This window comes from Sceloporus occidentalis, unplaced genomic scaffold, assembly GCF_023333645.1.
Source record: "Sceloporus occidentalis isolate IW3139 unplaced genomic scaffold, rSceOcc1.0.p SCAF_4, whole genome shotgun sequence".
In the NCBI taxonomy this organism is placed as follows: Eukaryota; Metazoa; Chordata; class Lepidosauria; order Squamata; family Phrynosomatidae; genus Sceloporus; species Sceloporus occidentalis.
Genome location: NW_028316984.1, coordinates 119197907 through 119225499, shown reverse-complemented (window position 1 = coordinate 119225499; position 27593 = coordinate 119197907). Strand labels below are relative to the sequence as shown.

The 27593-nt window shown below is 43.9% G+C and overlaps 1 protein-coding gene across 3 annotated transcripts in view; it reads left to right on the top strand.

The window, feature by feature from the left end:
• NAV2 (neuron navigator 2) overlaps positions 1 to 27593 on the top strand; it is a 352842-nt gene that overhangs the window by 309929 nt on the left and 15320 nt on the right. For all 3 annotated transcript variants that reach the window (XM_089521370.1, XM_089521369.1, XM_089521367.1), the window contains 8 exons: positions 7274 to 7433; positions 8181 to 8281; positions 10920 to 11015; positions 13147 to 13315; positions 19416 to 19651; positions 20656 to 20810; positions 23418 to 23686; positions 24132 to 24250. In XM_089521370.1, coding sequence (XP_089377496.1) covers positions 7274 to 7433; positions 8181 to 8281; positions 10920 to 11015; positions 13147 to 13315; positions 19416 to 19651; positions 20656 to 20810; positions 23418 to 23686; positions 24132 to 24250 — 1305 coding nt within the window. The remainder of the gene's footprint in view (positions 1 to 7273; positions 7434 to 8180; positions 8282 to 10919; positions 11016 to 13146; positions 13316 to 19415; positions 19652 to 20655; positions 20811 to 23417; positions 23687 to 24131; positions 24251 to 27593) is intronic.

Genomic DNA, 27593 nt, shown 5'->3' with positions numbered 1-27593 from the left:
GATGCACCTGCTCGGCCTAAGTCGAGCAAGAAGAGGCAATCATCGGCCCCGGCCTCAACATCTTCTGCTGCTAAAAAGGCCAAGTCGTCTAGTGGTCACCCAAGTTCTCACTCAGGGTCTCCATCCAAGAGACTATCCGCGCCCAAGGAGTCTTCTCGGCCCCGCAAGGCCCATCATCGGGAGCGCCCTCGTCCCGACTCCCCGGTGACGGTTGCTTCCCTCGCCACACCGTCTGTCGAGGTCCACTCTCCTGTAAGGGATCGTGACCGTGTGGCCGCCGTCCAATCGTCCTCAATTCAAGACCCGTCGACTTCGAAAGCTCTTCCCTTTCTTCTCTCAGAGGATGAGGACCCTTGTGACCTTCCAGCGAGGTCTCCTTCACCTGCTCTGCGTTCACCGGCTCAGGAGCCCGATGATGTTACGTATTTCTACGACTCAGAAACTGACCAGTTCTTCTTGCCAGTCCCGAGAGAGGTCGCTTTGGCTAAGCCCACTTCGGTGCGGGACCGCACTCGTGAGCAGGACCGTGCTCATGGCCAGAATCGACACCGACCCGAGGAACGGGCCGACCGACCAGGGCCGTCTTCAGCCGCCTCCTTGCTGCCCGTGACCCGGCCGACTGTACGCACCAGACCTGTGGCTGATGTTGAGCTGCTCTCTTCTGATTCTGAACCGGACCCCATCGGCTCTGATGTCGCCTCGGGTGAAGAGGAACTTGCTCGGGATTCCCCTCAATTCCTTCACCACCCGGAGGTAGCTTCCCCGACTGATGACGTCAGATCTTTTGCGGAGCATGTTATTAAGATGTCCAGGGCTCTGGACATCGAGCTTTCATACCCTGAAGAGGAAGCCAAGGACCCGGTTGAGCGCAGGGTTCGGGGTCGAGTCCACGCGACACCCTCCGTGCCGTTCCTGCCGTCTCTGGAGACTTTGGTCAAGCGCTCCTGGGATGCTCCTTCTTCGCTCCTTGGCCCGCCGCGTAAGATCGAGTCCCTCTACAGGGTTTCGGCTCCGAATTCACCATGGCTGACCTCACACCCTCGCCAGAATTCGGCTATCGTTGAGGGCTCCCAGCAGGTTTCCACGCAGCGTCAGGCGGCGTCACCAATGGATAAGGAGGCCAAGAAGATTGATGCCTTGGCTAGAAAAGCTTATGCAGCGGCTGCGTTGGCGGTGAAGGCGACCAATTACACTGCCTGTATGGGCGCCTATGTCCAAACCCTGATGGAGGGTATCTCCCCGATCGTGCCGGACGTCCCGGATGGGGTGCAACGGACTCTGACTGAAATCAGGGATGAGGCCCACTCCATTGGCGCCTGGCTCATCACGGCGTCCAGGAATGTCGTGGAGTGTTCGGGCAGGGCCATGGCAGCATCCCTTGCCCTGAGGAGGCACGCCTGGCTAAGGGGCTCGGACCTCAATTCTAGTGTCAGAGCCACGATTGAAGACATGCCCATCGATGACTCGGGCCTGTTCCATGCCGAGACGGACGATAGGCTTAATCGTAAGTTCAGGATGAAGGCGGCGGCGAGGAAACATGGTATGTCGGCCACCGTTCCATCCCCTTTCCGCAAGCGATTTCACCCTTGGCAGCAGCAGCAAGGTCAATTCCATAGGTCCTCCTATCAGGACCGCCAGTTTCATCAGCAGGGCTCCCAGCGCCAGAGGTACCCGTCCCAATCCTCTTCATCTTCTGGCCGCCGTAACCAGTCTTCCCGGTACCGTAAAAACCGCCGGCAAGACCCCGACCAAGGCAAGAAGAGGGCATGAAAACTTCCCGCGCACTTCGCCTCCCCTCTGTGCTTCCTGGACATCCTTAGGCCCTTTGCCAACGTTTGGGCCTCTATTTCTTCCGACTCCTGGGTACTAGACATTGTCTGTAGGGGTTATTCCCTCGAGTTCGAAGAGCTCCCGCCCACCGGAGCTTTTATTTCCACCACCCCCTCGGACACCCTTCTCGACGAAGTGCGCGCTTTGCTCCTCAAAGGGGCAATCTCTCCGTTACCCCCCGAACACTGTCCCAGGGCATTTTTCTCCAGGTACTTCACGGTACCGAAGGCGGACGGCGGCATCAGACCCATTTTGGACTTAAGACAGTTGAACCTCTTCCTTGAATATCGCCGGTTCCGGATGGTAACCTTGGCTTCTATTTTGCCTCTCCTGTACCAGGGCCTGTGGTTCGCAACGGTCGACTTGAAGGACGCCTACTTCCACATCGGAATTCGGGAGTCCCACAGGAGATTCCTCGCCTTCGCCGTCGGCTCCACCGCATACCACTACAACGTGCTTCCCTTCGGCCTTGCCACGGCTCCACGGGTCTTTACAAAGTGCATGGCTCCGGTGGTAGCATACCTCCACCAGAAAGGCTACAGGGTCTTCCCTTATCTGGACGACTGGCTGTTTGTCGCCGACTCGCAACAGGATCTCCGAGAAGCAATCTCATTCGCCTTGCGTCTGTTAGACTCTCTCGGTCTGGTCGTCAACAAGGAGAAGTCCCACTTCACTCCGGCCAGGCAGGCCAAGTTCATCGGAGCTATCCTCGACTCCGAAAGATGCTCCGCCTTCCTTCCCGTGGACCGCTTCCAGGCGTTAGTAGCATCACTGAAGCCTTGCATTTCCCACAGAAGGGTGAGGGCCAGGGACGTCCAAGTGGCTCTGGGACACATGGCGTCAACGACCTTCGTGACACCGTGGGCACGGCTTCGCCTGCGCCCCCTGCAGTCCTGGTTCCTCTCAGTCTTCTCCCCTATGGAGGACTCTCCGTCAAAGTGGCTCACGGTACCGAGGCCGGGGGCTGCCTCCCTAAGATGATGGATGGACGATCGCAACGTCTGTATTGGGATGCCCTTCCATCAGCCTCAACCTCAATTGACTCTGACGACCGATGCCTCTCTGGAAGGCTGGGGCGCCCACCTACTCGACCTGGTTGTCAAGGACAAGTGGGCGGCCCAGGACAAACATCTCCACATCAATGCTTTGGAGATGCTCGCAGTCGAAAAGGCTCTGAGGGCATTCGAGCTCACGGTCACAGGCAAGGTGGTCCTCCTCAGGACGGACAACACTACCGTGATGTATTACATCAACAAGCAGGGAGGCACCAAGTCCAAGACTTTGCTCGAAATCACTCTTCGCATCTGGGACTGGTGCATCCAGAGACGCATGCTCCTCCAGGCGATTCACCTCCCAGGGGAGGACAACGAGCTGGCGGATCGTCTAAGCAGATCCTCTTCGGTGTGCCACGAGTGGAGGCTCCATCCGGAAACGGTCAGCGACCTGTTCGAGCGGTGGGGAACCCCCCGGATCGACCTCTTCGCGACCGAGTGGAACAGCCACTGTCCCAAGTTCTGCTCCAGAAGGCTAATGGACGGATCCCTCGGAGACGCGTTTGCCTTCCTCTGGACGGGAGAGCTGCTGTACGCCTTTCCTCCCTTCCCTCTCATCACCAGGGTGGTGTCCAAGATGACAGCGGACCGTTCGCATGCGATCCTGATCACCCCGTGGTGGCCCAGACAGCCTTGGTTCGCATCCCTTCTCCACCTCTCCAGGAGATGCTTCCTCCGCCTCGACTTCCGTCCTGACCTGCTGTCGACCCAGGACGGCCAGATCTTGCACCCGGACATCGTGAACCTGCCGCTGGTGGCCTGGAAGATACAGCCCTAACCGCCCTGCCGGAATCGGTGAGGACGGTGATCCTGGCTGCAAGAAAACCTTCTACCCAGCGGTCCTATGCCCTGAAATGGAAACGGTTTAACCTCTTCCTTGATGGAAAGGGCTTGTCTCCTGCTCAAGTGTCCACTCCGGTGGTGCTGGAATTTTTGATGGCGCTCTTGGATGAGGGGCTCTGCCTCGCATCCATTAAGTGCTATTTGTCTGCCATTTGTGCTAAGTACCAATTCGGGGGGAGGGCTTCTTTTTTTAGGGATCCTTTGGTGAAAGGGTTCCTTAAGGGATGTGCCAACCTACATCCTCCTGTGTCGATACCGGCACCGGCTTGGAGCTTGGAGGCGGTACTGTCCGCACTCCAATCCAAGCCCTTTGAACCGATGGCCACGGCGGACTTGAGACTACTGAGTTGGAAAACCGCCTTTCTTGTGGCCATCACCTCTGCCTGCCGTGCGGGCGAACTCTGTGCCTTGCGGAGGGACCAGCCCTTCCTGAGGTTTCACAAGGACAAGGTGGTCCTGCGGACAGACATTACTTTTTTGCCTAAGGTTGTGTCTGCTTTCCACATGTGCCAGGACATTGTGTTGCCTACTCTCGCATCCAATCCGACTTCGGATGCGGAGCGGAGCCTGCACTCTCTTGATGTCAGGAGAGCGCTGGCGTTTTACCTGAACAGAACTGCTGCCTCCAGTCGGTCCGAGAGACTTTTCCAATGCTACTCGGTACCGAAAATGGGGTTGCCTGTGTCTGCACAGAGGTTTTCCAAATGGGTGGCCGGTACCATCCACCTCTGCTATGAGCTGTTGGGCAAACCTCTCCCTGGCAGGGTTCGGTCCCACTCCACGAGGGCAGTGTCGGCATCCTCTGCGTTCCTATCAGGGATTCCCTTGGAGGATGTTTGCAAGGCTGCTGTTTGGTCCCAACCTCTGACTTTTATCAAACATTATAGGTTGGACACAAGGGCCATTCGGGACGCAGCCTTTGGGAGGGCTGTGTTGGTTTCAGGGTTGCATTGATTGCACTACTGATGATTGTTGTTTCAACATTTGTGTATATACTGCCTTTGCGTTTACATTTTGTTGAATGTTGCTTGCACTGTTTCAATGGGATAGGTCTTGCACGACCTTATCTCCCCTTCTCAGGTTTAGCAATGTTGTTGCTATGTTTGGTTTGTGCAAGAACAAAAAGACTGACTCCTTTTATGGTTCAAGGTGTTTATTGTTGTAATAAATGTACCTTTGGTTTACCATAGCTTTGGTCTCAGGACACTCCCTCCGCCGCATACCTAAGCTTGTCAGTCTAAACCCATTTGTATGATTCGCAGAGACCACGAAGAAGAAGGACAGGTTGCTTACCTGTAACTGTATTTCTTCGAGTGGTCATCTGCGAATACATACAAATCCCACCCGTCCATCCCCTCAGTGTCCTGCTCTTATTGGCTCTTTCCATCGCCTGCTTGGCGGAAAAATTGCGGAACTGGGGAAAGAGCGGGAAGGCAGGGGCCTTATAACGGGTGGGCGGGGTTACCGCCAAAAAGTTTCTATATGTTGCAAAGTAAACTTTGCCCAGTGATTCTAGAAGTTTCCGAACAGCACTGCGCAGGCGCAGTGAAACCCATTTGTATGTATTCGCAGATGACCACTCGAAGAAATACAGTTACAGGTAAGCAACCTGTCCTTCTCCTGGCTTCTTTACTTTTTTAATATTTATTGAACATAACCTTTGAAACCAAGAGGCTCGATAGGTCTGGAACTGCCCATTTTCCCTCCGGAGGAAGCCCGCAGCAACCAAACCGCACAGGCTCCCTCCACTCCAAAAAGAACCCACTAAAACCAGGTTGCACGCGGATGCTGCCATCAGTGCGCCTTTGGCATACTGCATCACATTAATGATGCAAGTGCGGCACCCCGACGTGCGGACGTGCCACTGCTCTTGCGTAATCATGGCAGCCTCCATGTGAACCAGAGACCTCCATGTTGGCGGTGCCGTTCTGTATTAGGGTTCGGGAGTGTGGGGTTGCTGCGTACTCCCGAACCATTAATTTTGGCCCAAGGACGATGCTTCCCGCCCGTCTGTCTCAGGCCTCAGAGTGACATATTTTCTCTGTCAGGTGCCCTGCATCTTTAATAATTTATGTGACAGGTTTAAATTCAACAGATGACATTTTGATTGGATCCTGTGAAAAGCTATATATATTATTTTTTTTCTTTTGTTGTATGTCTTCAAGTCAATTCCAACTTACGGCGAACCAAAGGTGAACATATCACAGACTTTTCTTAGCAAGATTGGTTTGGGGGAGCATTACCTTTAAGACTAAGAAAATGTGACTTCTCCAAGATCACCCAGTGGGTTTCCGTGGCTGAGTAGGGATTTGTACCCTGGTCTCCAGAGTTGTAGCCCTGTGCTCAAACCATTATACCACACTGAGGTTATGTTGTACATTATTGTAACCTTGCCAGAAAAAGAAAAATTACAAGTTGTGCAGATTTTATTTTCACCACATTACAGTTAAAACTGGAGCTGGGAGAATTTTCTGCATACCAGTGGGAGAGCTCTGGGCAGGTTTTAGAGTGCAAGAATAAATGGAGCACTGCTGTCACTGCACATGAAGTGTGGATTTGTGGGGTGAAAGCTTGTTAAACAATTTGCCAGTAGGATACTTGTTTGAGTTATTATTCCCTCCCAACAAGTAGGAAAGGGTCAGTGCCTGGCTCTCCACAATTAACAGATAATTCCGAATGAATAATAGAGCTGAGTCTCCTAACAAAGGAAATCCAAATATTCCAACAGTTTCAGCTAAAGAGGGCCTTTTCTGTGGCTTCTCCCAGTCTTTAGAACTCACTCCTAAGGAAGGCAAGATGGCCCCATCTTTGCTCTCCTTTCATTGGTAAGTTAAAACATTTTTGTGCCATCAGGTTGTTGTTTGCCACCTTGACTCTCATTATTGAGAGAAATATGAGATATAAATTAATAAAGCAATAATAATAATAAGGTATGGGGAAATACTGTTGTAAAACTACTCCTATTCAGTCATTCATTGGTGTTTCACAGAATGTGTGGAGGATGAGTGTACTAGTCCCAGCCCCTCCATTATTTCTCTCTTCACATAGAGATTGACAATCTGACAAAGAGAGCTTTCTTCTACTCCTGGAGGTTCTTTGAGCAATTGGGAGCTCAAAAAAATCTAGTTTCTGATAACATAGAAAGTCCCAATGGGTAGAGGAGACTTTCTTCTTCAGCTCATGTAGAGCGCAGTAATAGAGAGGTTGGACGTAATGCAGTTTCCTCCACCCATTTTGTGTTCAACATCTAATGAATACTTGAAAACTGCTAGTTTCAGATCTCCTCTACTTGACTAGAGGAGGAGCAACTATAGTGAAGGCAACGGTGTGGTAAGAGAGAGAAGAAAGTCTGTCTATAGACATTAGGCAGAGAGAAGCTTTTATTTCTTGATAGGAATGGGACAATTGACCAAAACAGACAAGCAGGAAGACAGACCCTTCGGTATTTGCTTGACAAATATGCACAGAAACAAATAGAGAGAGCAGGAAGTCTTTCAATTTCCTATATAAATTGTTTGCTCCCCTCTGCCCCCCATTCTCTAATGTAGAGTGAAATTGAGAAACTAAAAGCAGAAAATGACCGGCTGAAGTCTGAAAATCAAGGCAGCTGTAGTAGGACCCAGTCTCAGGTTTCCATTTCATCCTCTCCAAGGCAATCTATCGGTCTCTCTCAGCACAGCCTGAACCTCACAGAGTCAGCTAGTCTTGGTGAGTATATAAAAGGGTAGTGGGCAGGTTTTATCCTGTAGCCATTTATAAATAAAAACTATGTAGATAGCTCATGGGTTAGGTGTGAAAGTGGAAAAGCTGGAACAAACCCTTCCATTACAATACTATCTGCTCTATCGTCCTTTGAAGTGTAGCATTCTAGTTATGACTTCAGCTACACTGAATCATATTCAATCATCTAATTACACCCATTTGTTAGAGCTAAGATTTTTTTCAAGAGAAACCCTGTGTTGATCTTTCTGTAATCTTCCTTTGTCTCCTTTGCATTCACTTCAAGTTCTGAGACATATATTTACATTATTTTATAATTTGCATGGATTCATAAATGTGTTTATTCTGTAATTTGAAAACTGACAGTGTTCACAGAATTAAACATTCCAAAAATATCAACTTGTTTTACTTGACAAAGATAAGGTAGAAGGGGTTAACCAGGGGTGCCTGGTTAAGTCTCAGAAGCCAAAACAGAGATAAGAATCTTTTTCAATAGCTGAGAAGAATGCTCCAGTGCTTTTGTGTAACACATTTTGTTTCTCAATGGCCAACAAATAAATAATAATTAATTTATACATGTGCAGCTTTCCACTTTCCTTGGTGAAAAATTATGATTGATAAGCCCAGACAGAGTAGACACAAAGCTCCCTATATTTACTGAGGAGGGTAAGTCTGAGCCATTCTTTCTAGCTCTTTATATGAATCTAAAAAAGAGTTTGTGTCTTTGGTCCACAGATATGCTTTTGGATGATTCCAGTGATGGTTCATCTCGGAAAGAAGGTGGCAGGCATGTTAAAATAGTTGTAAGCTTTCAGGATGAAGTTAAGTGGAAAGAGGTGAGTCTTTGATTACTTAGTTAGGAAAAGTAAGGTGGTCTTAATAGAGCGGGTTAAAATGCCTTTAGTGCTTATGTAGTAGTTTTATTGGGAAGGGAACCAGATAGATTTCTGAGTTTAGTCCTTGTGTCTATACCTTTTAACTCTGTTTTCTGCAAGAAACGGCGTCAATATCTGTAATGTCTCAGATAACCAGACCTAGTTGTCACTGAAGTGGGAGACTTGCGTCTTTAATGTAACACTTCAGACTACAGGCAAAGGTTCATGTTAGTGTTCTCTTTTGGGGAAAAAAATACTGTATCCTTCATGGTTAATTGCCATAAAGTCTACTTATGGTGACTATGAATTGGAGACCTTCAAGGCACCCTCTCAGCAACAGCCCTGCATGTCCTGAAAACTCAGAGCTTTGGCTTTACTTGATTCTTCTATAATAGTCTTCCTCTTTTCCTGCTACATCCCACTCTTCTTGTCTTTTCTAGTGATTAATGGAAATCAGGAAAATGGGTATGTAAGAATCCTCCCCAACATCTAGGTCTCTTCATGCAGAGATTTCCCCCTTCCCACTGAGGTTTTAATCAATTTCAACCTCTGAAGTGGTATAGTCAAAGCACAAGCATATCAGGTGGGAACTACTCCTAGGAAATGACTAATTAATGAGGTCTAATTTTTGTTGACAGAAAAATATCATGTATAGTTATAATGTACAATTAGAAAAGCTGCTTAGAGCCAAAGATAATGATTTTAAGGCCCGTTATAAACAGGCACCCTAGGACGGACTCAGTCCGTGCTAGGATTAGAAAGGGGCGTCTCTTCCAGATGCCCCTAACCCTAGCACGGACTGAGTCCATAACAAATGGCAGTGGCCGTTCCACACAGCTGCCGCCATCTTGACGTAACGGACGCTCTGCGTCCGCACGTCGCGTGGTGGAAGTGACGCCGCGAGTGTGCGACTAGCGCCTTGCGGCGTCTCTTCCGGGGCCCAGAAAGGAGTGTGATTTTCGCGCTCCTTCTGTGCAGCGTCCGGGAACCACGCGGTTTGGCTGCTGCGGTTCCCGGACGCTGCAACCGCCGGCCGCTTCTCGGCGGTCTGTAATGCGCCTAAGTTACAGAAGTCTGTAATGCTGATTGGGATGGAACTTGAGATATCTGGCCAGCAATTAGAAAGGCTTCTGTTAATTCAATGTGTCCATGACTGAAATAGTCTTTTCTCAAAAGGCCCAAGAGAATAGAGTTTCTACAGGAATGCATGGTATAATCAGCCAAATGTTAACTCTTTTCCAGCTCTATTTCCTTGCCCAGCTTTGGGTTTGTTTGGGTTTTTTTTTTTTTTTGGTCTGTCTGTCTGTTTGTTTTCCTTGTGCTTTTTGTCTTCCTACTTATGGTCTCTTGGCCATTTCCTTCCTAGAATGAAGAAAGAGGGCCTTATGTAATATTGGAATTATTTGCAAATTTTAAGGAAACTAAAAAGCATACCCATGCTTTCATGAGTGTTTGCATTCTCAGAAAGTTTTGGCATAGTTCCCATTAAGACTGCTTCTCTTCTGCCTTCTTCCTTTGCTGTTCCTGATGACATGACTATGATTGCCGTTCTAGTCTAGACTCAATGCCAGCAGCTGTGGGTGTTTTAAGTGCTGGGAAGTCCAGACCTGCTTGTGCTTTACAAACTTGGAATGAATAAAAGGGAAATTCAACTAAATGTGCACACAGCTTTGAGGAAAGAGATTTTCATGATCTGTCATGTAGAAGTTGAAAATTGCCTTATGGCCTTTTTCTTGTTCGTTGTTTTTAAAGTAACTTTAAAAAACCCCATAATATTAATGGGACATGATCCAAGATGTAGATCAGGTGCGCAGGGCAATGAGACAAGCACCTGTGTGTCAACAAAACTCACTTGCCAAATTTAGAGGAGTCTTGCAGTGTAACATGGAGAACATATTTCATCTCATTTACTGCAGATTGCTTTGGCTGCTGATTATCTTTCAAGTCTAATCCAAGGTGTTAGTATTTACCTACAAACAATTAGTTGGATTCAAAACTGCACAAATGAAATAAATTCTGGCAGTGATGCTTTTTTTAAGCCATAGTGCTAAATACCCTAAAGGCAGCAGATCCTATATGATTTTGGAAACTAAGCAGGATCAGCCCTGGTTAGTACTTGGATGGAAAACTGTCGACAAATACCTGGTGCTGTAGGCTGTATTTCAGAGGAGGGAAACTGGCAAAACCACCTCTGAGTATTCTTGCCTAAGAAAACCCTATGAAATTCATGGGGTTGCCGTAAGTATACACACAACTTAAGGCACATACACACACATAGTGCAAGATATAGTCTTGCACTGTGTGCAGTCTCTTTCCTCAAACCTGTGTTCACAAGAACATTATATGGTAACATATGTTCTTGTGCGTGATTACACAGTGCCTTGTACAAGGAGAAAGCCATCTGTATTTCCATCTTCTTGTCTAGTCAAAAGAGTTGTGCTTGATTAGGAGGGGGAGAAAATCCCAGTCGTAGAAAGAAGTAGAAAGAGGAGATGCACACATACAGGACTGTTGATTTCAGCTTAGGTATTTGCATCACAATGTCTGATAGATCATGATAAAATATTTTTCATATGTACATTTGCTTTTATGCTTTTAGGATTCTAGGCCTCGCCTTTTTCTGATTGGCTGCATAGGAGTCAGCGGAAAAACCAAATGGGATGTTCTGGATGGAGTTGTTAGAAGGCTTTTTAAGGTAAATAGTGCTTCCCTCACTATTCCTAACAACATTGCCTTGAATGTTATCTGATTGCTTCCTTTTGATTCAGAACTCAAACTCTGCTGACAGGCTCATCTTCATTGCATGAGTAAGCATTGCTGACTTCACTGGCATTGCTCATATCTTTGGACTTTATAATTCTAAAATATGTTAAAAGGTAAAGCTTAGATGGAGATTTCTCCAAAACTTAAATAAACTAAGTTTTGGAGAAATCTCCATCTATGCATGTGCCAGCATGATAAAGAACAGAACACACATTAAACAGTGCATTTTTCTTTATAAATCCATATTTATATGATTTAATGATATGCATTTATGAGATATCAGTTTATATTTGCTGCAGTCTATGTTTTAAACTACTGCTTTGTTACTATTTTATTATTTTATTGCAACATGTCAAAGAGAATAGAGGATGACACAATAGAAGATAGTTATTTTCCATTATGGTTAAGAATTCTTGGCCTTGGATAAAGGTTTCAATCTTACTTAACTTCAGATTAGTAAAGTAATGTCAAAAAGAAAGATTACATTATATTACAACATGGACAGTGGCAAATGGCACATTTTTCTTGACATCTGTCTTACCACACATCTCTGCCTTATGCATTATGATGGGATTGAGCAACTTACTGATGTGGGAGAGGCGTACATTGTCTCCTTCTCAGATTCTGATGATACTCTCACCCAAGTCTGCCATTTCTGCTGGGAAATATGATGTCTGGGGCATAACTTTTGGGAAATAGGCTGTCCTGCTAGGATAAACTGCCTCCCAACAACAGTGCTGTATTTGGTGCAAGGAGAGGCCTGGGGAACCCACAGAAATGTCCAGGGGTATGGGGTACATACATGACTATTACGTTATAGCTTGAAAACAGGGATCTAAGAAGTGCCTTGCTGGATCAGATCAGAACTTCATCTGATCTAACACTTTTTCCAAAAGTAGTTTGTGAGATGCTAGTGAACGCTCACCATCAGGGAATGAAAATTACGACATTGCTTGTTGTTTTCCTCAAATAGCTGGCACTCAGAAATACATTCCTTCTCATATATAATGATTAAGGGGTTTTGTCCCATCAACTCCAGGTTTACATATGTGGTCCTCTGATTTAAGTGTACAGTGATTTACATATGTGTTCCTCTGAATTAAGAGTACACTTGTAAATCCAGTAAGCAATTAGGAGTGCTAGTGAAGTAAATGCTGAATTCTCACAAGTCTCTCCTGATTTGCTGTGTGACTTGTTCAAAAAACTGAGTACCGTTTTCATGTCCACACTTTTTCTCAGGTCATTCCAGTATTAAGTCAAATGGACTAGAACCTAAGTGTCAACTTAAAAATGGGCAGTAGATTTGGGTTTCTTTTTCCACATTGTGTTTGTTAATATGTCCTTCATTATAAGGATTAATTCATTATGAAAATAAAAATATACTTTATTATTATTATTATTATTAATAATAATAATAATAACAACATTTATTTATATCCCGTTTCTTCCATTTGGGGATCGAGGCGGGTAACAACAGAGTTTATACGATACACAATATAAGAACAATAAAACCCACAAAACCCTGACCCAACACTCCCTCCCAAACTATAAAATTAACATAAAACATGATTAAAATATATAACAATACTACACTACAAAGTTATTCTACAATCTGCGAATGACGATGAGATATAGTAAGGAGGACGGGTAGAATCGGTTCTGAGCGGTTATCACTCAGGGAAGGCCTGCCGGAAGAGAAAGGTTTTTGTCGCTTTTTTAAAAGCCTCCAATAAGAATAATTGGCGAATCTATTCTAGCAGGTCATTCCATGCTTTAGGAGGAGCCGTAGCAGAAAAAGACCTCCGGAAGGTCACCGCCAATCTTATCTTTTTTGGATGTAAAACATTTTTCCCAGAGGAACAGAGTGTACAGGAAGGATTATATGGGAGGAGGCGTTCCTTCAAGTAGACTGGACCCAGGCCATGTAGGGCTTTGTAGGTAATAACCAACACCTTGTACTGAGCCTGGAAGCTAATTATGAAGTTCCTGTATTAAAGACTCAAAATTCAACAGGTATATTTACTTTTATTTATTGTTGTTTGTTTGTTTTTCTGTTTTCATAGGAATACATCATTCATGTCGATCCTGTGAATCAGCTAGGATTGAATTCAGACAGTGTCCTGGGATACAGCATTGGGGAAATCATTCGCACAAATAGCACAGAAACACCTGAGCTTCTGCCCTGTGGCTATCTGGTTGGTGAAAACAACACCATCTCAGTGACTATCAAAGGTAAATTATAGGTGATCTGTTTCTTATAGCTTTTTTGTAATTACAGGTCTTGTGAAGTTTCATCATTGAAACCACCTCAGAGAAGCAAAACAAAGTTTAATTAGCTTTCTTCCTTTCTTGACTAAATTTCGTATTTTTTAAAGTTGCATATCATTATTGGTGATCACTTTCAAATGTAGCCAAATTCCTGTCTAGAATCATATGCATTAAATATTTTTTTTCTGTACATAAATTGGAAGGCCTTATGTATACAAAATACTTAGCTCTTGCTTTTATATGTTATCTGGCACAGAAGGAACCTGATTTTTATACATGCTTACTCAGAAATAGGGCCTGTTGAATTTAAAGTTCTATAGGCATGGCAAGTAGTTGTTGCTTGGAGTTGGGATTCAGCAAACAAAGAGGAGAGGTGTGCTCTAAGATGGTCAACTGTTTATTCAGTGTTTAAAAAGCCCAGTGCATCACTGCCTCCTTATATAAAAAACCAAGAGATGCTAACACATATCTTAGCTTTGATAGCAACCATCCAACCACCATAATGAAAAATCTCCCATATGGTCAATTCCTACGACTAAACTGCAGTTGTTCCCATGAAGAGGACTTTAAGACGGAGACTGACTTACTGTCCAAACAACTAAAAGATAGGAGTTATCCACAACAAGTTATATCCAAAGGGTTGGCAAAAGTGGCTGACAAATCTAGACTGGAACTTTTGAAAAAACAACATAGACCACAAACTAATCACCTACACTGCACTCTGACATTTAATCATATAACCAAGGATATACAGAAGGCTATACATAAACACTGGCACCTGTGAGAAAACATTCCTGGATGTGAACAAAAACCAGTGATTTCATTTAACAGAACCAAAAACATCAGGGACAATGGCCTGTTACAGACAGCCAAAATAAAGCTGCTTCGAGTCACTTTGGAGGTATGATATTTCAATGATGCATGAGTCCTAAGAGTCTGGAAGCTTCACCAAAGCTGCACTCCAGTCCTTAGGACTGGAGTGTGGCTTTGGTGTGGCCTTTGGACTCTTAGGACGCATGTATCATTGAAATACCATACCTCCAAAGTGACTCGAAGCAGCTTTATTTTGGCTGTCTGTAACAGGCCTTAGTTATGCAGGCCGATTGAAAAACCTTAAGACAAACTGCTGAGAATACTGTGATGGGTCATCTATCTCAGCCATTGTGAACCCATGACACATGTGCCAGAGCTGGCATGCAGAGCCCTCTCTGTGGGCATGCGAGATTCTCACCGCCGGAGAGAGGAGGGAGGGAAAGGAAGCAGGAGGAGGAGGAGGAAGCAGTGGCAGTGGTGGTGGTCTATTCTTTCATCTAAGTTACATTGATAAAGATGTTGAATATCACTGGGCCCAGAACAGAATCCTGTGGCACCCCCATAGCGTCAACCATCCTCCAAGACAATATTCCACAGCTGAACAACTCGTACAGTAAAAATAAAGTTCTCCATATTGGCTAGGTAGAATCTATTTTCTTGTAATTTGAATCCATTGGTTTGTATTCTTGTTTCTAGAGCATCAGAAAACAAGAGTGCTCCATCTTTTGGATGGCATCCCTTTAGATATTTAAAGATAATATCATGTCTCACTCTCCTCTTCTCCAAGGTAAACATACCCAGGCCCCTAAGTCATTCCTCATAAGGCTTGGTTTCCAGTTCTTTGATCATTTTGGTTGCCCTTCTCTGGACATGTTCCAGCTTGTTACTATCTTTCTTGTGTTACCCCAAAACAGGACACAGTATTCCAGGTGTGATCTGACCAAAGAAGAATAGAGTTGCAGTACTATTTCTCTCGATGTGGAAACTATGAATGAATGAATGAATGAATGAACGAAACTTTATTTTTATACCGCCGTTCCTGCGATCACGGCGGTTTACAACATATGATAAAATACAAAATACAAAATACTATACTATTTTTGCCCTTACTCCTCTGTAGCCCACTGCACTTATGAGGAGATTTGGAAGACATACAGAAGCCTGCAAGGGAAACAGGGAAATCCCCATCTCCTGCCCTCCTTTTTCTATCAGAAGCTATCTTGTCAGCAGGCTGGAATAATCCCCCTGTGCTCTCAAGTAATTCTGTCTCCAATTACTGGGCTCTCAAATGGTTGACGGTGGGAAAACCAACCATGTGCAGCAAGCCAAAAAGCAGTGTTCATTTTTCTGCCTTATAGCAACCTGGTGGTGTTTAAGAGTTTGTAGGCTCAAAAAAAAAAAAAAAAAGGGGGGGGGGGAGAGGACATGGTAAGGTAATACTAAACTTTAAGAATCAGCACATGATACAGATATTATTCTATGACAGAACTTTCTTTCAATCTTTTTGTGGTCAGTTAACAAAACATTTACACTTTCGAGATATACAGCTGTTCATACAAATGTTTAATCTTGATTATTGGTAGCTTGGGTGCTAAACATTCCATTTTCATGTAATCTCTCAACTTACATTCCATCTGCTAGCTTTTAAGAATTGCTGGCTTTGTCTTTTGAATCAGTCAGCTGTACTTGCTGACACCGCAGAAGTGTTCTCCTGTGGAAGTTCTTTTGCCAGAAAAGGTATTGTTCCTTTTAAATGCAGATTTAGTTGTTGAGTGGTGATTGCTGTGTAGCCAAAATGCTGCCATGGAGAAACAACATACTTGGAAAATCCCCAAAGTTTGCAAAAATACAAATTAATTTTTTAAAGACACCCAAAGGAGCCAAAAAACCATAATGATTACCAGGCCTATTCAGTTGCCATGGGAATTTATTTTTTGCTTGGGGAAAACCAAGACAAAGGTGAATTGAACACTAGTGTAGTGGTTTGACTGTTAGACGAGGACACTGGGAGACCAGGATTCAAATCCCCAATTGGCCATGGTAACCCTTTGGGTAGGGTTGCCATAATTCTGGACCTCCAAACTGGGACAAATGTAAGACAAAAGTAGGACAAAATTTTCAAATGTAGGACACATTTTTACAAATGGAGGACACGCAAAAAAATGAGGCTTTTTAAAAAAATGTTAATATAAATGCATGTTTCTTAGGCATGATCAAAATGGAGGACATTTTGGCATTGTTCCTAGACAGATGGCAGAAATGTACTTCCCTTTCTGGCTAACCTCCCCCCCCCCCCCATTCCAAACAGCATATTTGGGCATTGAAGAGGAGGAAGAGTGGAAAAGGCAGAGGAGGAGGAAGAGGAGAAGAAGAAGAGGAGGAGGAAGAAGGGGAGGAAGAGGAGGAGGAGAAGAAGAGATGGAGAAGAAGAGGAGGAGAAAGAAGATGAAGAAGAGGAGGAAAGGGAGGAAGAAGGAAGAGGAAGAAGGGGAGGAAGAGGAGGAGGAGAAGAAGAGATGGAGAAGAAGAGGAGGAGGAAGAAAATGAAGAAGAGGAGGAAAAGGAGGAAGAAGGAAGAGGAAGAAGGAGAGGAAGAAGAGGAGGAGGAGGAGAGGAGGAAGAAGAAGAGGAGGAAAAAGATGAAGAAGAAGGGGAGGAAGAGGAGGAAAAAGATGAAGAAGAGGAGGAGGAAGAAGGGGAGGAAGAAAAGGAGGCAGAAGAAGAGGAGGAGGAGAAAGAGGAAAGGCTCTTTCCCCTGCCTGGCTGCCTCCGTCGCCAACGGAGGAAGCCAGGCAAGGGAATGGGGCCTCGCTGAAGCCAAGCCCCAAACCCCTGCCTGGCTGCCTCCGTCGCCGTTTTGCCCCCACTCCCGGGATTCCCCCCCCCCCCAGAGATGGAGGCAGCCAGGCAGAGGTTTGGGGCTTGGCTTCAGCCGTCCTCCAAGCCCCAGCCAAGCCTGGAGGACTCCGCGATCGCGGAGGAGCCCCCAGGGCATGGCTAGGGCTTGGAAGACAGCCATCCTCCAAGCCCCAGCCAAGCCTGGAGGACTCCGCGATCGCGGAGGAGCCCCCAGGGCATGGCTAGGGCTGGGAAGACAGCCGTCCTCCAAGCCCCAGCCAAGCCTGGAGGACTCCGCGATCGCGGAGGAGCCCCCAGGGCATGGCTAGGGCTTGGAAGACAGCCGTCCTCCAAGCCCCAGCCAAGCCTGCAGGACTTGCTGGGGGGGGGTCCCGGGGGCAGGGCCAAACCGGGGTGGGACCATGCGGACCCGCCCCAAATCGGGAAAGTCCCGCCCCCAGGCGGGATATGGGAACCCTACCTTTGGGTGACCTTGAGAAAGTCACATTGTCTTGCCCTCAGAGGAAGGCAAGAACAAACCTCCTCTGAACAAATTCTACCAAGAAAACCTCATGATAGGTTCGCTTTGGGGTTACTATAAATCAGAAATGACTTGATGACATACAGCAATAACAACATCAAGGTCAATTGACTGGAATTTCCTGAAAGGAGAGATAGGCCCAGTACAGAGCGCCCTGGTTTGCTCCGCGAGGAAGCCGCAGCGGACATACCGCGCGGCTCCCTCACAGAGCAAAAAGAACCCATGAAAAGTGGGTTCTTTTTGCAGCACCATAATGACGCCACAGTGTGCCAGTGGCACACTCGTGACATCATTATGGAGCTGTGACGTGCAGATGCTAGGCGTCTGTCTCATCAAAATGGTGGTGTCCATCTGTACAGGGCACTGCCATTTTGACGCCCTCGTCACATGCTAGGGTTGAAGCACGTGTGGGCGCAGCGCCTTCGGCCAACTTCTAGCACGTGATGAGCGCGTCCTATAGACCTGTCTGGACTGGGCCATAGCTGACTGGCTAGAACCTAAACCAAAGCACTTATTTCTGTTATGATGTACATTATGAGACTCTTGTTTTAAAGAGCAAATGATGTTAGCATTGCTTGGTAATGGAGTAACACATAGGTTGTTCACATTACTTAAGAACTTTTTGATAACCCCTAAATATCTTCCAAGGTGACCTACATTTCAACATTACATGTTTTACCAAAAATGTAACAAATTTACGGGTAATTCATTATTTTGTAAAAAGCACATGATTGTGTTTTTGTCATCACAATGAAACATACATTACATGTGATCTCATTAGCTGTTAGTTCCAGTCTCTGATTCAACAGACAATAGCATTCCAGAAAGGACAAAAGTATTTTGTTTGTTGAGGAATTAAGGAATATTCTTTCAAAGAGAGTGGAAGAATGATTTATATAAGTACAGGTGGGGATATGCATAAACAGTGATTGTAGATATGTGCCTGAAAATCATACAAAAGTTCACAGTCTGCCAGCATGAATATGAAGTTTTGCAGATGATGTAGTCAACATGTATGGGTCTCCAAGTGATGTTGGAGAAAATGCACATATGGATAACCTCAGTGGCATATTGCAAATATTTAAAAACAGGATACATTAGAGCAAAGGTCTGTCTAGTCCAGCATTCTGTTCACGTCACAGCTAGCCACTTGTCAATGAGGAGCAAGAGGTGAATATAATTATCAGTAAAAATATAAATGGCCTACATGGGGATTTCATACAGTACAGTTCATGGAAGAACATGAAACTGATACCTATTCAAGATTTGAGCAGTATACAGAATCTCTTATGATGCAGTTGTCTTACCAATATTCCCTACTCTTTTATGAAAGTTTGCATATTTACCAGTCAACTTGCAGTGATCTGTATACATTATCAGAGAATGTATACATAGAAATCTGTATATATTATCTCCTTTCTTCCACTTTGTTTCAAGTAGGAACCACATCTCATGAGAAAAAGATGTTTTATTTTTTTCCCTTTTAAATAAAGAGTATTTTCTTATTCAAGAAATGGTACTTAAATAAGGATTTATTTAGAAACCACTTTAACAATCTTTGTTATGGGGAACTGCAGAGAGTATCTCATGAACTCGAGGTTTAAGTATTATTGATTTTCTTTCTGTGAAAGCTGTAATTCTTTTGGATTTATTTGTTTAAAAGAAATGCTACAAACCGTGCCCACCAAATGCATTTGTTGCATAATTTTCTTCATCTCTTTCTGTTAGGTCTGCTAATCTTTCTTTCATGTCCTATAGGTGTAGGTGATCCTGGGGTTTAAAACCCTTAAAACATTTCAATTAAAATTCTTAAAACTGTTCAAAAATAACTTCAATTTTTTTTCAAAAAATAAATGCCCTCTGTTTACACAGGTATTGCAGAAAATAGTTTGGATTGCCTGGTGTTTGAGTCCCTGATTCCAAAGCCTATATTACAGCGCTATGTGTCACTGTTGGTGGAACATAGGAGAATCATCTTGTCTGGTCCAAGTGGCACAGGAAAGACATACTTAGCCAATCGTCTGTCAGAGTATATGGTACTTAGAGAAGGCAGAGAGCTGGCTGATGGTGCTATTGCAACTTTTAATGTGGATCACAAGTCTAGTAAGGTGAGCATAGAGAAATTAACTGTTTGCAAATGAAAACAAATGTATCCCCTGAGCAAATGGTTTGGTGGGGTGTTCTTTAGGTCACATTGAGAATACTAGCACACTCTGCAAGCGAAGCATCCTTATACCTTGACTTGAACAGGGATAGAGACAACACTTTGCTTGAAGAGAGTGCTGGCATTTCTTCTCAATGTGTGACCTAAAGAAAACATTACTAAACCATTTGTTCAGGGGACCTCTTGTAACCACCCCTTGGTCACAGAAAACCACTATCTGGTGAAGAATGGCACTTAATTACTAGTTCCATGTACTTTGGAGACTCCTTTGTTTTCTTCTATAGCGATACAGCTGCATCTGCACTGCAGAAATAATCCAGTTTGACATTGCTTTAACTACCATGGCTCAATGCTGTGCAGTTCTGGGAATTGTAGTTTATTGTGGCAAGAGAGCTCTCTACCAGAGAAGACTAAATAACTCACCAAACTACAAATCCCAGAGTCCCATAGCATTGAGTCATGGCAGTTAAAGTGGTGTCAACCTGGATTATTTCTGCAGAGCAGATGCAGGTTATATCTGTATCTCTATCTACACAACAAAGTTCATGGACTTGATAGGCATGTGGAGAAAAAAAGAATCTTGGCTGCTTATTAAAGCCACAGTTGCCAATACCAAGCCTCCTCTTGCCTCCTTTTGTCATCTTGGCTTTTAGCTGCTGCTTTTCATACATCCAGCTCTGTTTGCTGTCCAGAAACCACACTTCATTCAGTGATCAGGTCAAGATAGGTCTGAGGAGGCAGTATCATTCTTGAGACTTGTTGTGGGAGGAACAAAAGTCACTTTTTAAAAAACAAGATACCAAATTTGCCCAAGCTGTAGTTTTTAATTCTATTCAAAAGTTTATTTCCTCTTGAGAAATACTTGGGTCTATGTGATTTACTATTACTTCTTTGAATCCTTCTGTGATTTCCAAAAGCCAATTTTTCTCTTTCCCATCCACATCCCAGGAACTCCGTCAATATCTTTCCAACCTCGCTGACCAATGTAATAGTGAAAATAATGCTGTGGAGATGCCTCTGGTGATCATCTTGGACAACTTGCACCATGTTAGCTCCCTAGGAGAGATCTTCAATGGCCTTTTGAACTGCAAGTACCATAAATGGTAATAGCATATTATATCTAAAACGTTCAGAACAGAAAGTGTGTTTCATTCAGGAATTCCCTGAGACTTATTGCAGAACACATTGGGGTGGATCCAGATTGTTACTTTAATCTAGGTCCCAGTGAAAAGTCAAGCATGACGTTTGTTCCATTGTTTTCAATGAGGACCAAGTAAACTAATTGACAGTGGACCTCTACACACAAAAAAGTTCCCACTGAGTTTAATGGTGCTTCTCTAATAGATGCTATATTAGTTTGGCAACAGCCTAGTATGAATAAAAATGCAACCCAAGATTTGGTTGTTACTTCAGATTAGCATATGAAATTCAGTTTCCTCCTCCTCAACAACTTCATTTGTGCCTCACCTTTTCCCCACAACTAGCCTCTGGATGGCTTACAAATTAAAATAAAATACAGTTAAAGTGTGTAAAAGGATGACATTAAAATGAGATTAAACTATCAATAACATTTAAAACCACTGAAAACATAAGTTACTGTACTGTAAAATAATAAAAAGACATTTAACAAAACAATAAAAGCAGTATAATACCTTCTTAAAAATCCCTTTCTTTAAAAGCCATCAGTTCTCAAATGTGTCAAAATAAATAAAACTCTTCACTTTAAATAATAAATATTTAAATACTTCACTAGCTTCCCTAGGAATGACATTTTGGAGTCTTGGTGCAGACACCAAGAAGACCCAATCTCACATCTTCAACCGTTACATCCCTTTGACTGTGCTACAACTTTGGTTACTATTCATTACTCCTATCCTTCAAGGTCCCCTTACAGCCAAAAACAGAGTGCTCTTCATGTCTTTAGACTCGAAGTAAGACTGTTACTGACCTTGCTTAGAGCTGAGTGCACTGGGAGTTACAACCTTATCGCACTCACTTTCATCCCCAGTCAACATGGGCAGGGGATGTGTGCAACCAAGGGAGAACGCATTTTATGGCACACCACACTATCCTCAAGCCGGCCCTATGCCATCACCCGTCGCCAGGCCGGCCCTAATCAAGGCTCAGTTGTGTGATTTTGGTCTGGCAGAAAGCTTCCGTCGGACCAAAATCACACAGCTCAACCCTGAATGGGAAAGGCTTGGAGATAGACGATGGCTTGGGGCCGGCTTGAGGACAGTGCAGCATGCGGTAAAATGCTTTCTACCTCGGCCGTCCGCATCCCCTGCCCGTGCCCAGATTGGGGACGAAAGTGAGTGCGATAAGTTCCTTAAACAATCATTTCTGAGCCTCCATTGATTTTTTGTTAACCCTTACTCCATACTTTCAACCTCTTTGCATCCCTTTCCTGTACTGCTTTGCCTCCTTCACCTACTCTGCCCTTGAGTAATATTTCTTGACAGATGGTAAATAAAACTATTACAGCAGATTGGGCTCCTTGCTTCTCATTCTAACATCTGTGTATTCCCTCCCCCCCCCCCCCCAACTTGACCCTCTAGGATAGAGAACAAACAGGGATCAGGAAAGATACTGGAAGACCCTCCTCCCATTTTATCCCACTTAAATTCCAAGAACTTGGGTAACTCAGGCGGGGTACAGACCTCCAGAAAGAGGCAGCCAGGAACCGCCTCTCTTTTCTGCATAGCCGCGCCACAGCAACCAAATTGTGCAGCGCGGCTACACGGAAAACAAAGGAGCGCTGAAGAGCGACTCCTTTTAGCACTGCCGCAAAATGCTGGCAGCGCGAGCACATGGCTGCTGCCTGGGTCCATCTGGACAGCACACAGCAGTGACGTCATAGCTGTGCACGTTGTCTGGACGGTGCTGCACTGCTATGCCATCATGGCGATGTGCTAGGGTTGCGGGGCGTGTGCACACGCTGCCCCAAGGCAACCCTAGCATGTTGCCGTGACGCCACAAAGGGCCCATCTGTCCAGGGCCTCAAGTACCCTTTTTTATTATTTTGCCTCCCAAGTGTCTGTAGTCCCCCTTCTCCCATCTCCAAGATATTTCACTGTATTTAGAGATTTTTTCAATCCCACGCTTCCAATCCTGAGAGGCCTTATCTCCAGACCATCCAGCCTTTTAGGATACAGTTTCATAGAGATTTCTCTTTGAATGTGGTGTGTAGAAAATATTTTCAGGAAATATTCTAGGAACATGTCTGACAGGGCCTGACTGTTACATCCTACTGGCTAGAACATCACTTTGGCATGAGTGCTGGACACACTGAAAGGTCAGAGAATATCAGAGGATTTGAGAGTGCTACTGGCAAATTACCTCTGCTGTACTACCTCTTGTCACTCAGGTTGTAATTTCTCAAATCCTCTGTCTGTTCAGCAATCTCACCTATTTCTCCCACTCCATCTTCCAGGACACCCAGTCTATAGCTCCAGGTGAGGAATTACCCTAATAAAACTCAGTTCATACTCTCTCACAGATTCTACTTTTTTCAGCCTTCTATGTGATAAGCAGATTATCTGTTTGAAATACTTTATAACACAACAGAAATCCAGCCACTATTAAAGTGAGGTATCAGAGTTTTAAGTTCATTCACACCTCAGTGGTAGTAAGGAAAAGATGAAGTGATCAGTTAAATGTTTTCTTGTTTTTTTTAAAGGAGTTTTTATTTACTAATCTGTTTCCCATAGTCCCTACATTATTGGAACAATGAACCAGGCAACGTCCTCTACACCTAACCTTCAGCTCCACCACAACTTCAGATGGGTACTGTGTGCCAACCACACTGAGCCAGTCAAGGGGTTTCTTGGTCGTTTCTTGAGAAGGAAGCTCATTGAAACAGAAATTGGTGGCCGGATGAGAAATGTGGAATTGGTAAAGATCATAGATTGGATTCCTAAAGTCTGGCAACATCTCAACAAGTTCTTGGAGGCTCATAGTTCTTCAGATGTTACTATTGGTGAGACTTTGGAATTATCTCTCAGAACTCATAAGACATTTTCCAATAGTTTGCAGAGGCATACATTTCTTTTGTTCTACCGAAGATCTTAGATAATTTTTCTTTAATGTCACACAGATCACAGAATCAGTCAAAAAGTATAATGTGCACTTCATAGACAGCCTCTGGTCTGTTGAAAATACTCACTTTAAAATACATATCCACTTCAAGATGTCACAGTAAATTGGTCAGTTTGTACACACTTTAAATGTGATTAATTGGTTCATTTGTTATGGAATCAAATGTTGCCTCATAAATATTTGGTAATTTTACTTATCATCTCTCCCTTTTCTTTTTTCATTTTGTTCCGTTTCCTATGACTTCATGCTTCACATTGTGGCTAAAATAAATGCTACAAGCCATGCTTGCCAAATATATTCAGTGTGTAATTTTCTTTTTCTTGTAGGTCCACGACTCTTCCTCTCATGCCCTATAGATGTGGATGGGTCTAGAGTTTGGTTTACTGACCTGTGGAACTATTCCATTGTTCCTTATCTTCTTGAGGCTGTCAGAGAAGGACTACAGGTAATGATCCTGCATAGAAATCATATCATATCCTTGTTCAAAAGTTGTTTTTTACTCCAAGGTTATTTGGGCTTGGCTGGCAAAATACCCTTTTAATAGCAACACACCCACAGGACATATTATGTGATTTGTTTTCCTTATCTTATCTTCCAAAAAGGAGCCCTTGTGACGTGGTGGTTAAATGCTGATACTGTAGCCACAACGTTGTAAGTTTGATCCTAGAGAAGGGCTCCAAGGTCCACTCAGCCTCCCATCCTTTTGTAGGTCAGTAAAATGAGTACCCAGCTTGTTGGGGTCAATTGGCTTACACATTGTAAACTACTTAGGGAGTGCTAGTTCACTGATAAGTGGTATAGAAATGTACTTGCTATTGCTATTCGTTTTGACCCTTTTTTGTGTGTGTAGGAATCTTCAGAAATTGCAAATTTCTCTATTGTAATTTTTATCAGTAGTAACTAATCTTCTTCAACAACATAGCTGATTATTTCAGACCTGAGCAGGCAGGAGAAAAAAACTTATTTTCTTTAACACATACACTTTCTGCTATGATGAGTTAGTTAAGATATGATCCATTCTCCTTTTAGGAGCTTACTACTTGCACATTTAACCTGACTGCATCCTAACAGGATGCAGCCAAGACTTGAGATGCAGATGGCAATTATCGCATGTAATTTGCTGCTGATTCTGCCGGCTGAGTGCAGCTTGGCTGCATCCCAGCTCTCAGGCGTGCTTCAGCAGCCACTTTTCCAAGTCAGAAAGCTCCCAGCTTTGAAAAGTGGCCACCTAGCTTTGAAAAACGGCTTGGGAGCCAGAATGCAGCTGGACTGTACTTGGCCTGCGGAATCAGCAGTGAATTACATGCAATAATTCCCTTCTGCATCCTGTATCCCAGCTGCATCCCGTGCGATAAGCTTCTTAGTCTTGTCTTAGGCTTGGGTCACAAATTATGTAGATCTGCATCAGCATTTTCCTTTGTCTAGACTGGAACTGTGCCATAAGCACAATAATTCTTTCTGTTTTAAAATACATTTTAGGAATTAATCATAAGGATAAAGCAAAGCAAGAGAAACCTGCTTTTTGTAACACTTTAACCTTCAAAACCTGTTAATCATTTTTGTGGTGCTCCTGGAGGGGATAGCTGAGTGACTGAGATATTGTGGGTCTCTCTTTCTTCACTAGTTGAATAAAGAGGTGCTTACTGTTATGGCAAAACATTCTGCCACTATCCCTGCTGCAACAGAAGTAGGAATTGAAAAGAGGGTCTGCTGGAAGTATGAATGTCAGTCTTTGGTTGTTTCATTCCCAAATGTAATGTAGAATAAATTCAACTATTTTCTCCCCACTCTACAAGAATACATGATAGTCTGTGCAGTTTTCAACCGTTACTTGTACTTTGTGATTTCACTGAGAAAGAAAAAATTCTACCAAAAAATACATACCATTTTCTCATGCAGAAAAAAGTTTTGTGGAGGCAGAAAACATGTATTTTGAGCAAGATACATTGATTCCTGTACAGACCTTTTCCAGAAATAACTAGTCTTAATATATTTGAATAAGGGTGAGGGGACTATCAAAAGTGTACTTAAGAACAAAAGAAGGCCCATGCTGAATCAGATTAAAGGCTGCATTATTCTTAAAGTATCAAAGACTGGCCCTATTCAAACTTGAGTCTCATTCCTTGTACAAAATCTAATTATTTCTTTTAATTTTTGTACATCTGAGACAACCAGGTCACATGTATGTACGTGGAGCATTAAGTTTTTGCATGTGAGTGCGTGCTGGATTAGGCCTGAAAGTAAATCTGAGTGGGCAACTTAAGTAGATTGACCCTTGGTTCATTCTAAAAAGTATGGAGGGTTTTAAAGTTGGATTCCAAACTAGGCATGCCAACAAACAATATAATAATCCTAACACATGGCTCCTACTAAAAATTATCTTTGGCACAAATTTCCATTCCGGCAATACTGTCTCCCACTCCCATGCATGCATGTTTAATAAATCATCTTAGTATGTAATGGTGTATTTAAAAGAACCACCCTTTTCTCTTACCTTTTTAGTGACCCCAACAGTACAGTGTTGTTAGAGGAGCATGGTTTTGTTTTAGCCATGAAATCCACTCATTCTAGGTGTAAAAGTGGGTTGTGATAGCTCCCCCTTGCTACATTTTTATTTTTGTGAAAATATGGAAGTTGAGGAGTGATATAAAATCTTTCTTCACTCCATCTTTGATATCTTGCAAAGTTCTTAAACAGATAAGTCCCATTCTATGTAAATAAATAAATTCCTCCACCCCTAATTCCTGGCAACCTATATTAATACATTTGAGTTTTGTATTTCTGCTGCAGTTGTTGCCACCTTGTGGCACTTGTGCTGGATAACAATGTACAGTGGTACCCCGGGTTACGAAATTAATTTGTTCCGCCGCCGCTTTCGTAACCCGGAAACTTTCGCTAGCCGAAAAGCCCATAGGCGCTAATAGCGAAAGCCGCGATTCCGTGTGAAATCGCGCCGAAAAGCACCAAATTTTTCTTCGTAACCCGAAATAACCTTCGTAACCCGGAACTGTTTTTTTCAATGGATTTTTTTCGTAACCCGGAAATTTCGTAAGGCGGCGCATTCGTATCCCGGGGTACCACTGTACAGGATAAGAATTGTATGTGCAGGCATTAATTCCAGTTTAGGTGGAGAAAGCAGCTGTTATTTTTTACACTACAACTCATCATAGGCCTATATATGTGTATGAAATTAGTTATTCTGTGTGCTGTAAGTGAAAATTCATATTACCATTTCTTAGCACTTAAAAAACGGCTGTGCTTTGCAAATTGGAAGGCAGCAGGAAAAGAGGGAGACCACAGTATAGGTGGTTGTTGTTGTATGCATTCAAATAATTGTTGACGTATGGTGACCCTGAGGCAAATCTAACACATTGTTTTCTTGGCATGTTTCTTCAGAAAGAGTTTGCCATGGTCATCCTCTGAGGCTAGGAAAGTTTGACTAGCCTAAGGTCACCCAATGGGTTTCCATGGCTGAGGATTTGAACGATGCTCTCCATAGTCGTAATCAACACTCAAACCACTACACCACACTGGCTCTCATACAGTATAGGTAGATTGGCCCATTCAAGTAAGCCACAACCCTGAGTTTTCAATGCCTGAGCAGAACAGTTGACTTCCAGGGATCTTGAAGGTCTCTCATTCATCGAGTCACAATAAGTCAAAATCAATTTAACAGCAATAACAACATCCTGTATCCCTGAGATGTATATGTTTGTTTTATCTTCGGTGCATGACATGTACTCAAAGGAAGAAAATCTACAGCTTGCTACACTTGTTGTTCTTGTTGT